At 47.2% G+C, this 14,606-nt stretch overlaps 1 protein-coding gene across 1 annotated transcript; it reads right to left on the bottom strand.

Moving 5' to 3' along the window:
• Positions 1-3,747: 3,747 nt before the first annotated feature.
• Positions 3,748-14,473, bottom strand: LOC120444290 (G surface protein, allelic form 168). The gene is made up of 6 exons (XM_039623808.1): positions 14,344-14,473; positions 12,076-13,085; positions 10,868-12,005; positions 5,743-10,797; positions 5,561-5,676; positions 3,748-5,493 (listed from the first exon to the last, which is right to left on the bottom strand). Exons 1-6 carry the CDS (start codon positions 14,399-14,401, stop codon positions 3,931-3,933), a joined length of 8,940 nt encoding a protein of 2,979 aa, XP_039479742.1. The 5' UTR covers positions 14,402-14,473; the 3' UTR covers positions 3,748-3,930.
• Positions 14,474-14,606: the final 133 nt, after the last annotated feature.

Genomic DNA, 14,606 nt, shown 5'->3' with positions numbered 1-14,606 from the left:
GATGCCCAGGGTTGTTGGCCCCGTCGCTGTGGCGCCTGGCAACCCTGGTCGGCGCCACACAAAAATTCCACTCCGCATTGCGTTCAGTCCGTTTTTATTGCATGTGATTGCTTAATTTATTTGTATATATTTTAAACATTTTTCTATACTTTTTTCACAGGGTACCAGTAGGTATTTTGGTGGTCACTATTTTCATTGTTGTTCAGTTCTATACAGTATAATACTATTTACCTAACAAGATAATTCGTTATAAAGCTTAACATATTTTGAAATATGCCATTGTTATTGTTAGCTTTAATTTTATGTATACATAGTACTCCCTATTGGTTTTCCAGGGTATTAAGGCACAGTACTCTCAAATTGCGCGTCTTTTTAGTTTTTATTCAACTTTGCTCCTCTTTGGTGCTGACCAAATGGTGCCAACTAGACGGGATGCGCCAAAAATTGTTAAACGTTTGCCAAATGCAATGTAAATTGGTTGCATTTGTTGGATAACATTGCGTATGCGTGATTTGTTGCAGCTTAAAAGTTAATAGACCGAAGAATATGCAGCATGAGCCTAATAATATAATAGTACTAAATAAATGGAGTTCCAGCATATTTAATTTCTCGCACATTTTAAAGAAGAGCGCACACATAAATTTAATTCTAAAATGTACTGCCCTAACACAAAAAAAATTGTGGAAAAAAAACGTAACGAATCCACGTAACCATACATCATTCAATTTAAATCCCTGTAACAAATTCGAATGCACGCGAATCAATTGTTCAATTGTATCCGTAGGAAAATAAATAAAATATAAGCCCAATGCTGTTAGGGAAAGCCCAATTCCGCGGAAAATGAAGGGGGAGCGGTGTGTTTGGGGAAGGCAATAGGGCGTAGGGACAACAAACAAGTTGGCGGCCATAAATAAATATCGCATAAGCCCAGAGACCAACATTGAATATAAATGTGCACTCTGTTTTCCTCTCTTTGTAACACAATCAAGTTAATTTTGTAAAAATTCAATTTAAATAATGCCGTGGCTCCATAAAACAATAATCTCGCATGCAAGGATCTATCTCTATTTGTGTATTGTGGCAGAAAAAATTCAATTGTCTGGATTTGGCCTAAATGGCAGATGTCGCTTTTTTTCCCTTTGATACTTTAGTTTACTTTAAATTGATAAATATGTTTGCTTTAACTGTTTGACTTAAGAAGTAAATGATAAATATGTTTGCTTTAACTGTTTCACTTAAGAAGTAAATGCAAATGATTTAATGACCCTTGATTCGATTTTTAAGTTATTTTTTAAAGATCTATTTATTTGTATCTGCAATCATTTCGTACTCACTTGCAGCTGAAAGAAAATTGAATTTATCGCTCGAAATATTTTAATTTCCTTTGGACACGAAGCGAGTCCATCGAAACCTAATAAAATGCCACAGACACGTACGCACCTCAGACATCCAGAAACGCTGAAGATGACGAGTGGGATTCCCGAATGTTGCACTGTCTACTTTTCATGCGGCCTGCCCTCCATTTCTGCAGTCCACATATGGTGCAATCTCCTCCAGCAAATTGAAGTGACAGTTGGGGCAGAAACGAGTTGTTGCGGAAATTAATTGAATTCCCTTGAAATCAAAGGGGAGCTACTCGTACAATACATAAAGTCAGCGGATTAAAAATCTCCCAGTGTTTCTGTACCCAAACATACTATTTAAAAATATTTAAAAATGCATAAGGTACCAAATTAAAATAAAATGAAATGTTTTAAGCAGCGAACTGCTTTCTACACTGTTTGTTGCTATTTTCCTTGCTGCCCGGCAGTTGGCCAACTAATAGATTTTAAAAGCGGCTGTCGCTGTCAGCGAAGCAAAAGTTGGCAACAGCGGGGTAAGGTGCGGGGTAAGCCGAGTTAGGCGACGTGATAGACGCGGCGAAATAAATTGGTCAACTTGCAGTTTGGGTTAACGGGCAGTTTGTTGTGACAGCTGCACGGCGATAGCAAATAAAAAACAACAGGTTGTCGACTTTACAAAGTGATCGATGAATACGTGTAATCTATAAATTTAGAAAAGGCTTTGGGTCCTGTTAACTGTGATAACTGAAAACCAACGTCACGATCAAATAAAATATATGGTTGGAAAATGTGGACAGGAAAGAAAGTTTTTATAACGAACAACATGTTTTAAAAGGCATCAAAGGGTTTTTAAAACATTCATAGTTGTTTTAAGATGTTGAGATATAACGGGTGTTTTTTTTAGAGGTATAGAACTTTAAGTTGGCATTACTGTTCAAGATGGCGACCGATTTAACAGCTGTCAAGTGATTTATTCTCAGTTTGGTTTGGCAATTCGTCATGCGTGCTTACAAAATCCAACTCGTGCAAGAATTGAAACCAAACGATCATCAAGCAAGGCGTAGATTCGTCGAATGGGCCCAAAACGAGATTGCTGTTGTTCCCGATTTTTCATAAGCCTCCAAGATCTTGTGATTTAACACCGCTAGACTACTTTTTGTGGGGCTATGTAAAGTCATTGGTCTATGCGGATAAGCCACAAACGCTAAACCATTTGGAAGACAACATTCGCCGTGTTATTGCCGATATACGGCCAAATGTTGGAAAAAGTCATTGCAAATTGGACGTCCAGATTGGACTACATCCGAGCCAGCCGTGGCGGTCATATGCCAGAAATCATATTTAAAATGTAATGCCACAAGATTATCTTTCATGTCAATAAAATTCATGTCAATCGAATAATCCATCGTTGTTTTATTGCAATTTAAAGTTCTATACCTCTAAAAAAAACACCCTATATATCATTTAACGAATCTAATATAGCCTTCTCCTCTACTAGTAACTGGTATAGAAATAAATAGAAACGCGTCGTCTCTTGATGACCAAGTGAGCCATCAATAAGTTCATTTAATTCGCATTACTCATGGACTGCCTCCAGTGTCCGGATTCGTTTCGAATCTTTCCAGTAACCGCCTACATGTCTTGTGGTCATTGTGTAATTTGCCATTAAATCGTTGTCAACCACTTAATTGCTCGCTATAAATCTAAAACGCAATTGCTTATCGCTGGTCGGGCCAAAAAAGCCGGCAATTAAAAGCAAATCAAATGGACTTGCGGCAACTTTTCCGCCACAGAAAGTTGTCTTTTCATTGGCTCCCAATCTTGATGGCAATTTTTGGGACGACAAAACCGTATTTCTCCGCAGGAGTCTGGGATTAAGTTGTGCGTTTCATGGTTTCTTTGTTATGCCAAGCGAATTTCCATTTGCTTTAAACTCTTCACTAAAGCAACACACAACGCATCGCCTTCTGCATTTGCATTTTATTTCCAATGGCTGCGTTTCGCAATTTCTTCGCAACTTTTTTCCCTTCCATTGTTTTTTGGCTTCTCGAGTGGAGAGGCAATTTCACTTTTCAACTTTATTCGAGCGAAAAATTGACGTGGAAATAGTGGGGCGGAAAAGGGGAAAATCTGTCTGGCATATCTCAGCGGAGAAAAGGCGTGGAAACTGAAGGAGTTCCAAGGTAGACAGGTGTTAAGGCTTTCAAAACAGACCAACCACCAAGTGTGGACAGGGCGAAATGCTGGATAAATAGAGAGCTAAGTAATATGGTGTATTATATGCACTCAGAAAGTTAAATGCATTTTGGATGCCATTTATTGAAGAGACCTCCAAAGAAAACCGCTGAAGAAATATTCACTTTCTTAAAGTATTAGAATTAAAATTGAATTCCAACTAAGAACCTTTTAAATTGTTCGATATTTTCGCTTGGTTTTATTTACAAATCGTTGGTAGATCGAGCGATAAATCGAGAAGACCCATAGCTCTCAGCACAGCAGTCTAATTATAAACGCATACTCTATATAAATCTACTTAACTAGATGGCGGAAATTGAACTGGAACACCTCTTCGTTCTTCGGATATATCCTACAGTCGCTGAGTGGAGCCGATCAGCCAGGCGACGATGAGGGTGAGACCCAATCCCAAGCCGGACAGTCCGCCGGCTGAACCGGTAAGCTCGACCGTGTTGCAACCATCCGTGGCACACTTGTTGCAGTGATCCTCATTGTCGATCTCGCACTCCAATTCGCTGGCACATCCGCGCCGCAGGACGCCGTCGTTGAAAGATGTGACACATTCGTCATTTGCGGCATAAACGGGACACACGGCCACGCTTTGAGGTTGCTTGGCGCATAGTGGATCATTAATGGAGTTGCAGATGTAGCACCGTCGTCGATTGTTGGGGAAGATCTCAACATTGCACTTGGCTCCGGAGCAAGCGGAGCAGGTGCCATCCGCCACACAGCTGCTGCTTTCGGTAGTGCTCAGTGCACTCTTGCATCCACGGATCGTATGTCCGTCCACCAGGCGAGTGATACAATCGGCGTTGGGGGCATGACAGGTGATGGTGGTCAGCACGCCCGTGGGATCCTGGGCGCACTCCAAGGACTTGCTGGAGTCACAGGACAGACACTCTCCCTCGGCGGGCAGTCGGCTCAGTTCGTTGCATTCGCTGCCCTGGCAGGAGTACAACAGATTGCCCTGCTGCCATTGCTCCAAGCTGGAGTCATTCTGGCTACTGGCACAACCCATCAGCTCCACACCGCCATCAGTGGCATACTTGGCGAAACAGTAGTCATCCGATACGTAGGCCAAACAGGCTTGGGAACGGCTGCTCGAACAAGTGGCATCCGCGCAGGTGTGGCAACTAAGTCGATCGGCGGGATACGAGAAGGTATTGCATTCTGCGCCGGAGCAGGTGGCACAGTTTGTACCGCTCTCGTCGGTGCTGCAATCGGAGCGGTCATACAGCTCCTTGTCGTCCAAGCAGGATCGAATCAAATCCGCTCCGCTCAGAGCCACCAAGCACTGACCCTTGCAACTGCGTGTGCTCAAGTCGGACTCCTTGGGATCGGTGATACAGCTCGATTTGTTGGCCGAATTGCAGAAGGTGCAGCTGACATACTCCGCAGTGGACCAGGCATCATTGCACTCGTTCGACTTGCAGGTGAAACACAAAGCCGGATTCTTGCGGCAATAGCGATCCTCGTAGTCATCCACATCATCCGCACAACCTCTCCTCCTCACCGACACGCCATCGGTCTCAAAGACCGTCTTACAATCCTGCTCCAGATTCAGCGAACAAGTAACCGCAGGTCCCAGCGAACTCAGGCAATGTTCGCCCACACAAGTGTGGCACTTGAGGGGCAAGGTCTGGTACAAGCCGTGCTGACCATCGTCCACCCGGTTGGCCAGATCGATGGCGTTGCACTCGCTGCCGGAGCAACTGCGGCAGTTGCGGAAGTCACTGGAATCGCACTCGACGATGCTGCTACAACCACGGGTTGTGACATTGCCGGAGAGCAGGGTCTTACAGGTCTCTGTTTCGCTGACCCACGGACAGGCCAAGGTGTACGAGGGATCCGATTCACAACTGGAATCATCCTCAGAGGTGCAGGAGTAGCACACTTGACGATCAGCAGGGAAGATCTGATAAATGGGGTAAAATTTAAAACATTTTATATAAGTTTATATGTGGATTTTGCTGTTTAGTTACCTCACGATTGCAACCATCGGCCGAACACACGGTACAGTTGGCATCGCTTCCTAGAAGACACGAGGCAAAATCAGTCTGGCCGAGATCGTACAGGCAGCCACGCAGCGTGGAACCATCTAGAAGAGAAGTTATAAAGATTGGTTAAGGAAATATATGACTAAGAAACTTATTGGTGGACATACCATTCTCCAATCTGGTGTAGCATCCTGTGTGGGGCAACTGACTGCAGGTGTTGAAGGTACCAATAGCCAGGGCATCGGTGGCGCAAGAGGGATCCTCGCGAGAATCGCAGACAGCACATCGCACGGGGGACTGGAGTTGGGGAACATTGCAGTTGGTGCCATTGCAGACGGCAATGCGCTTCGTCTTGATAATGGCCTCCAGATCCTGGTTGCGGAAGGAGCTGAGGCAGCCAAGTTGCTTCAGATCGTTGTCCTCGTCCACCCACAGGAAGCAGCTATCCTCCGGCTTGTAGATGGCACAGGTCTTGGGCTGTGGATCCTCACACTCGTCGCCCTCGCAGGTGTAACAACTCTGGCGGTCTTCGGGCAAACTCTGGACATTGCAGGAGTCACCGCTGCAGGCGGCGCAGGTGGCATCACTGCCACTGGCACAGTTCAGCTGGTCAGACGCCTCCTTGTCATCCAAACAGGTTCGGATGAGATCCAAGCCAGCATCCGCGCTGCCGTACAGAGCAGTCATACATTGTCCCTGGCACTGACGAGTCCTGTGGCTGGCACTTGACGGATCCCACAGGCAGGAGGAATCCTTGTAGGAGTCGCAGTAAATACAGGTGGTGTACTGACTCAGGGCAGTGGCATTGTTGCAGTTGTTGGACTTGCAGGAGGGACAGCTGCCGGCATTGGTACCACAATAGGTGGAGATGGTGGCATCCGCTTCGACTTCATCCTGGCAGCCACGTCTGGTGACGGCACCATCTGATCCAAACACAGTCAGGCAGTCCTGCTCGTTGTTGTTCTGGCACTTGACCGAGGGAATGTCCTCCTCCTGGCAGCCGGTACCCTCGCAGGTAAGACACTCCAGTGGAAGGTCCTGCCACTTTCCAATATTGTCATCGGACTTGGCGGCCAAATCGATCTGATTGCATCCATCGCCCTCGCAGTAGACACAGGACTTGGCATTCGCCTCGCAGCTAAGCGAGGAGGCGCAGTTCCTGTAGGTCACTCCGTTTCTCAGATTGGTCACACATTGGTCATCTGCAGCGTACAGATCACACACGGTGAGGCTACTGGGGTTGTTTTCACAATTGCTGTCTGTTTCGGAGTTGCAAACGTGGCAGGATCGGCGATCACTGGGATAAACCAGTTGGTTGCAATTATTTCCCTGGCAGGAGTTGCACGTGGCAGAGGTACTGTTGTAGCACGAGAGGAACTCATCGTCCTCCAAGTTGGAGAGACAACCTCTTTCTGTGCTTCCATCGGACAGGACACGGGAATAGCATTCAGGGAAGCCACCCAAACTGCAATCTGTGGCTGTTGTCACACTTGAGGGACTAATCGCACAGTTGACGTCGGTACGTGAGCTGCACAGAGTGCAAGTCTGAGTTTCTGGCACGGATTCAATGGTGTTGCAATCATTATCGCTGCAGGTCAGCAATCTCTTGGAGCGTTTCAGCAAATAGATATCATCGTGGCTCAATTCACTAAGGCAACCCAGCGAGCTGATCGACCTCTCCTCATCGAACTGAATGTAGCACTCATCGTGCTCCCTGTAATTCGAGCAACTGGCAGCCTTCGCACTCTGGCACTCATCGCCCTGGCATACCAAACAGCTTTGCCGACTGGCCACTAAGTCCTCGGAATTGCACTTGGCACCTTCGCAAGTGGCGCAGAACCTCTTGCTACCGGACGTGCAGGCATCACGATCCTCCTTTTCCAAGTCATCATAGCAATTGCGGATTAGCGCATAGCTGGGATCCACAGTTTCGTTGAAGAGGGGCAGGAAGGCAGAGACACAAAGTTCGTGGCACTGGCGTGTCTTTGTGATCTGTGTGGGATTACTAACACAATTCGAGTCCACACTGGAGTCACAAACGATGCACTCGACATAATTGTCCTGGGAGTCGGCAGTGTTGCAGCCATTGGAATTACAACGGGGACAGGAGGCGGGATTCTCGTCGCAGTAGTCGGACTCCTCGAAGACGGACTCCGAGCAACCTCTTTGGGTAACTGAACCGGCATCGCTGAATACGGTCACGCAGTTGTCGTATCCCGAGCACTTCGTCAGGGTACCACCACCAGAAGCACAATCTGTTCCCGAGCACACGAGACACTCAATGGGTACATCTTGCCACACGCCGGGCAAGCCATCCTCACCAATTTTCTCGAGGTTAATGGTGTTGCAACCATCGGCGGAAGTGCAAACGCGGCACGTTCTGGAATCGGAGGGATCTGAGCAGGTGAGTGACGAATTGCATCCTCGGTACGTAATGCCATTCAACAATGTGGTCACACAGGACTCGTCCTGCGAGTAAATGGGGCACACGGTGCTGGTAAGAGTAGCTGGTGAAGTGGCACAGTTGGGGTCACTGGAGGAATCGCACTGGTAACACTTCCTACGATCCTCGGGGAATACGGACAAGCCGTTGCAACGTTCGCCAGTGCACGTTTCGCAGAGTTTTCCATCGCCAGTGAGACACTCGTAGAAATCGTCTCCACCCAAACTGGATATGCATCCACGAATGGTGTTGCCCTGACTATCAATCTGGGTAACACACTCTGTGTAGGGCAACTGGGAACAGATATCAGTAGTGGTCAACTGGTTCGGATTGGTGGCACATCGGGAATCATCCGTAGAGGAGCATTGCAGGCAAGTGTTGGGATCGGGAGTGATGCTGTATTCGTTGCACTTTTGTCCGGAGCACAGGAGCAAACGTTGCTGGGCCACCAGTTCCTTGATGACCTGCGTTTCAAAGTCACTAGCGCAGCCCATGGCCACCACACCAGAGTCGTCGTAGGCCAAATAGCATTGGTCATTCTCCCGGTAGGCCACACACTTGGATGTTTCCGGACTCTCACAGTAGGGATCCTTGCAAGTGTAGCACTCCAGTGGGTTAGCGATGACATCGTCTCCATTGCAGAGCGATCCAGTGCAGGCGGTGCAATTGGAATGAGTTCCCGCGGCACAGGAGGCTCGTTCCGCTTCATTCAAATCGTCCAGGCATCCGCGAGTGGGCAGCAGAGCCGAGTCCCAGGATGAGCTGCGTGGATACAATCCCGTCATGCACTGACCCTGGCACTTTCTGGTAGTTTCCGGCTTCTCCCATGAGCAGTTCACATCATCCTCGGCATCACAGAAGTAGCAATCCACATAGGAGTCCAAGGAGACGGCTGTATTGCATCCATCCGACTTACACTGTGGGCACTTGTCTCCGTCCAAATCGCAGTAGTCCGCGTTGGCAGCCAAGACAGAGTCACTGCATCCTCTGGCCACCACTTGACCCTCTGAGTTGAAGACTGTCGAGCAGGTCTGCTTGTTGTTACCCTCACACTTCGTGGCTGCCGTGCCCACAGTTGCACAACTGGCAGCATCGCTACAAACGTGACAGCTCAGCGGAAGATCCGTCCACTTTCCTGGCTCACCCACGTAGCTGGACTGTAGATCCACGATGTTGCAATTGGCTCCGGAGCACACTCGGCAGCTTCCCGTCTGCGATGCATCGCAATTCAGCTCCGATTGGCAGCCACGACGGGTGCGACCATTGGACAGATAAGTGACACAGGCATCGTCATCGGAATAGGTACGACAGTAGCTCGAATAGCTGGACGGATTCAAAGCGCAATCTGAATCACTGGCGGAGTCGCAACGCAAGCACGTCAGCCAATCGGCGGGATACACGTCGTTGTTGCAATTATTAGTGCTGCAAATGGTGCAGTTGGTGGTGCCAGCGCTGGAGCATTCATCGAAGAGTTCATCATCGGTATCCTTAAGGCAACCACGCAGCAGAACGCCATCCTCATTCAGATAACTGTAGCACTCGGGATTGATGTAGTGTTCGCAATCGGTGGCCAAAGCCGCACTGCCTCCAACACATCCATCATCATAAGTGGAATTACACACATTGCAGGCAACGCCCTCCAGTTTCAGCTTATCCTTGGTATTGCAGTTGTCGTCGGAGCAGAGATACAGATCCCTGCGGTTGGTCAACAGGAATGAGTCCTGCAGATCGGTGACACAACCCATGGCCTTGACAGTGTCGACGCCCACGTGTATGTAGCACTGATCCCCGGACCGATATCCCAAACAAAGTTGACTGGTAAGCGTCTCACATGCGGCATCCTGACACACATTGCAGCTCAGGCGATCCTCGGGTACATCAGCTTTGTTGCACGTGGCGGCCGAGCAGGAAACACAATTCTCCAGGCTTCCGGCCGAGCATGCCGCACGATCATCGTAATCGAGGTCGTCCAAACAGCCGCGAGCCAGGTCGTAAACAGGATTGGCCTCCGATCGATTGCGAGGATACAGGCCAGTGAAGCAGCTGCCCTGGCACGACAAAGTACGGTTTATATCGTTCACATCTCGGACGCATTGTGCCTCATCGCTTCCATCGCAGAACAGACAATCCACATAGGTGCTCAGCTCCTTGGCGTTATTGCAACCGCTGGACTTGCAGAATTTGCAGTTGGCCGAGTTTTCATCGCAGTATTGCAGGAGCTCAGTGTCCGCGTAGAGGGTGTCCGTGCAACCCCGGAAGATCACAGAGCCAGAGGCATCGAAAACGGTGCCACAATTCTGCTCATCGTTTCCGGTACACTTGCGCAGGGTGCCGGAACTGGTTCCCTGGCATTCGGTGCCGTTGCAGGAATAGCAATTGACTGGCGGTGTTATCCACTTGCTGGGATATCCAATGTAGGAGTTGAACAGATCCGCCACATTGCAATTATCCTTGCCGGAGCACATGCGGCAGTGCTGTTTGTCGTCATCGTCGCAGGTGAACTCCCGCTGGCAGCCACGATAGGTTTCGCCATTCACCAACTTGGCACTGCAGCCTTCGTCTTCCAGATAGTAGGGACACACCTCCGATGCATCGGGCGCAGATGAGCACGTGGGATCGGTGACCGAGTCACAGCGCTGACAACGGCGACGGTCCGCGGGATATATATCGGCATTACAGCGATCGCCAGTGCAAACCACACAGTTTCCTGTGCCATCGAGGCACTCCTGCAATTGCTCACGCTCCAAGCTGCTCAAGCAACTACGCTGGGTTCTGCCACCTATGTAACATAGAAGAGGATTAGTCCAGTTTCTGAATGAAATTCGAATTATATTGCAAGATATACTCACTTATGATGCGTGTCTGACAGCTGGTATACGGCAAGATTCCGCAATTTCCAATTAATGTGATCTTTGAAGGGTCTGTAGCACAGTTGGGATCGTCGGAAGAATCGCAAACGATGCACTGGTGTGGAACTGGTAAGATGTCAAAGAAGTTGCAATCGTTGTCATCGCAAAACAGGAGAGAGTGGAATTTATCCTCCACAAACTCCTCATCCAAATCGGACAGACAACCCATGCCGGTGATATCGGCATTATAGTTGAACAGGATATAGCAACGATCATCGGGACTATAGGAGCTGCACTGACTGGCCTGCGGGTCATCGCAATCGGATCCCGAGCACTTGTAGCAGGACTGTGAGACTTCGGCTATATTCTCCACATTACAATTGGCTCCGGAGCAGGCAAGGCATGCGGCATCGGTGCCGGCAATGCAAGTCGCCTGATCCTCCGGATCCTTGTCATCCAAACAGCCTCGCACAGTGTCGTAAACGAAATTCTCGGTGGATCTCCGGCGTGATGCAGTGAAACACTGGCCATTACAAAGGCGGCGGGATTTTACATTTGCGGCATTGGTGGCACAATCTTCGTTTTCGTAGTCACAGTAGATGCATTCGGTGTAGCTGTCCAGGGATCTGGCACTGTTGCACCCATTGGAGTTGCAATTGTGGCAGTTACCGTCATTGGCATCACAGTAGCTGGCCCAGATGTCCTCGACCACCTGGCTGCAGCCCTTAGCCGACACAGATCCATTCGCACTGAATACGGTCACACAATACTCGGAGTCACTTGAGCAAGTTGTGTTCAAAAGATCGCTGGCAGCACAACTGGTGGCATCCGAACAACTCTGGCAGCTGAGGGGCAAACTCTGGCCCCACAGTCCTGGCTGGCCATCCTCCAATCTCTTCAGATTGCCGGTGTTACAATCGGGTCCGGAGCAGGCCTCGCACTTTTTGGGGTTACTAGACTCACACTCCAGGGATGCACTGCATCCACGTTGAGTATTGCCCAAGAGATCTATGACAGTTATGCACTGCTGATCGGCGGTGTGCAGAAGACACAGGGCGGAGGCGGAGGGCGATCCCTCGCAGGAGGCATCCTCACCGGAATCGCAAATCTGACAGCTCAGACGCTCCGTGGGCTGGAGCTGCAATATATTAATGAAATAGTTATAAAAAGCTTATAAAATATCCAACTATATTTTAAACACAACCCACCAGCTCGTTGCACGACTCTCCTGTGCATCTGAGGCACTTATTACTATTGGCGTCCTTGAGGCAGTCCAGGTAATCCTCACCCTCCAAACTGGTCAGGCAACCCCTCTCCGTGTGTCCATCATCCAGGATCCTCGAATAGCAATCGGTGTTCACAAGACTTTCGCACACCGTAACAGAATCCACATTCTCGGGAGCCACAGCACAATCATCATCCGTCCTGGAGCTGCACAATTTGCATGTCTGTGGTTTTGCCAGAGCAGATTCGACATTGCAATTGTCACCAGTGCAGTACCACAACTGCTTGTTGGTTTCCATCAGGGTAACATCGCTCACGTTGTATTGACTCAGGCAGCCCATCTCGTAGATGGCACCCGATGTATCGATTTCGATGAAGCAGCTCTCTGGTTTATCACCAGATGGGACAGCTCGGCAGGTCTTCGATTGCGGATTGCTGCAATCCCCTTTGCAGACATTACAGCTTCCTCGGACACCCAACTCCTCTTTATTACAGCTTGCCTCACTGCAGGCAACGCAGTTTTCGAGAGATCCTTCGGAACAGGCCTCTCGATCGTCCAAATCCAGATCATCCAGACAACTGCGAACCAATTCCAAGGGCGCACCCTCTTCACTATTTGTGGGATAAAGTGCTGTGATACATTGTTGGTTGCACTTCCTTCTCTCAGTCACAAGTTCGATGTCGAAGACACAATTATCATCGCTCTGGGCATCGCAAACAACGCAATCGAGCAAATTCTCCTTGGTTTTGAGGAAGTTACATCCATGAGATCGGCATTCATAGCAATCATCACCGCTTGCCGTGCAACTTGATTCCAAGTTGTCGCTACATCCCCTCTCAATCACAGCACCATTGCTGTTGAATATGGCCACACAACTTTGGCCATCGTTACCCAGACATTTTCGCAGGGTTCCCGATCCTGCAGAGCACTCATCGAGTGTGGAACACTCATAGCAATTGATGGGACCCGAATGCCAGTTGTGAATTAAAGCATCTGCAAATAATAGATGATGATATAAATATGGAATTCAAGATGGAATTAACATGATCAATAGCCAAGTTATTCTGAGTGCGAGTAAACCCAATACACGCGTCCTTATTTCAGCAAGTAAGCCAAATCCAAGCTGAAAGTACGTTGATGAACGTATAATTAATGGCACCATGCGACTGTGTTACGTATTAAAGAGTTTATGGGCCTGACGATAATCGAATTTTCGTGTTATTTATGACTACCGATGTCTGAAGGCTGCCGTTACCACATCGTTGGGATCTTTGTCCCGCAATCAGCTTATAAATTAATAAATTAATAATTGCTTTCAGATCCATAAAACGGCCAATTCAATACCAATCACAAAACACAATCTATCAAGAAGCGTGTTCTTGTAATTTTAAAAGAGAAAGTTGGCAAATGCAGGAGAGTTATCATTTCAGTTAATTTTTTATTACTCTATTACTATTAGGGCAAGATGGACATTAATTACATATATTATAAATACATTTAAATATTTTGTTATCATGCTATGCTTTTCAAACCACTGATTACTGTTTAATATAAATAAGTCCAATAGCAACTTCTAATCTTTTGCTTGAATTAATCCACCTAAATCAAAATGGATTGGGTTTCAAGGCACTTGATAATTTCGATTGACGTTGCAGGTGTTTCGCAATGACATTAACACACGAATATAACTATACCGAGCAAAGGTATACTTTGAACCAACCAAAATCAACATGGTTTACACGCGTATGTCACATCATGAAGTGCACTTTTTATTGATAGTAGATAAATGTTTAATATACACCATATAAAAAGCATGGCTATGAGTCATAAATGGCGGCGCGATTGACGGAGGTACACTTGTTGTATTCATTGTCCAATGGCGAATAACACGAGCAGATACTTTTCGTTGATTAGATAGGTTATTCGTCTTTTCAATTTATTTCTTTATTGTTCAATCCCAATAGCCAAAGAATGTTTAACTTCGTTTCCAGTACGTAGTGTGTAGTTTTACATATATTATGTAATTAAATTTTGTTTAAAATGTAGGATATTGATTCATTAATTTTTTTTTAAGATTTCTTTTGAAGAAAATCATTACGTAAAACAATATTCTTTCTATTATGTAGCCTTTTATATTTAATCCATTTTTTGTTGTTGTTCTTGGTAGCTTCTTGCAATTTTCACTGTCTTTTTCATCACGATCACTTTCACTTTACACTAATCTTAATCCTGGATTTCGACTGGAACCTACCACTTGAGTGATTTAGCACAAGGAGTAGCAGAACTACTCCTGCCGTCGTTGATTTCATGATCGTTTGAGGGCCACTTCGCGTATTTCCGTATTAGCCACAAAAATGGATTCCAGCAACTAATTTTTAGCTAGCTGATGTGAGGCCTTTTATAGATTTTCCAATCGCGACAAGCTCGAGCAATCGATCGATCGATGGGTCCTATCGTGGCTGTTTGATTATTGCTCTATATTAGGGGCCCAGAGCGATTATATTGTAGGTGCTG

The sequence above is a fragment of the Drosophila santomea genome, chromosome 2R, assembly GCF_016746245.2.
Source record: "Drosophila santomea strain STO CAGO 1482 chromosome 2R, Prin_Dsan_1.1, whole genome shotgun sequence".
NCBI lineage: Eukaryota > Metazoa > Arthropoda > Insecta > Diptera > Drosophilidae > Drosophila > Drosophila santomea.
Note: the sequence above shows the minus strand (reverse complement) of the source record. Positions and strands in the feature narration are given on the sequence as shown.

Excerpts from the sequence above, each read along its gene's own strand:
- LOC120444290 (XM_039623808.1), bottom strand. The coding sequence starts at position 14,401 with ATGAAATCAACGACGGCAGGAGTAGTTCTGCTACTCCTTGTGCTAAAT. Across the intron at positions 12,006-12,075 it reads GAGAGTCGTGCAACGAGCTG|CTCCAGCCCACGGAGCGTCT; the intron begins GTGGGTTGTGTT and ends AATATATTGCAG. Across the intron at positions 5,677-5,742 it reads CTACACCAGATTGGAGAATG|ATGGTTCCACGCTGCGTGGC; the intron begins GTATGTCCACCA and ends CTTCTCTTCTAG.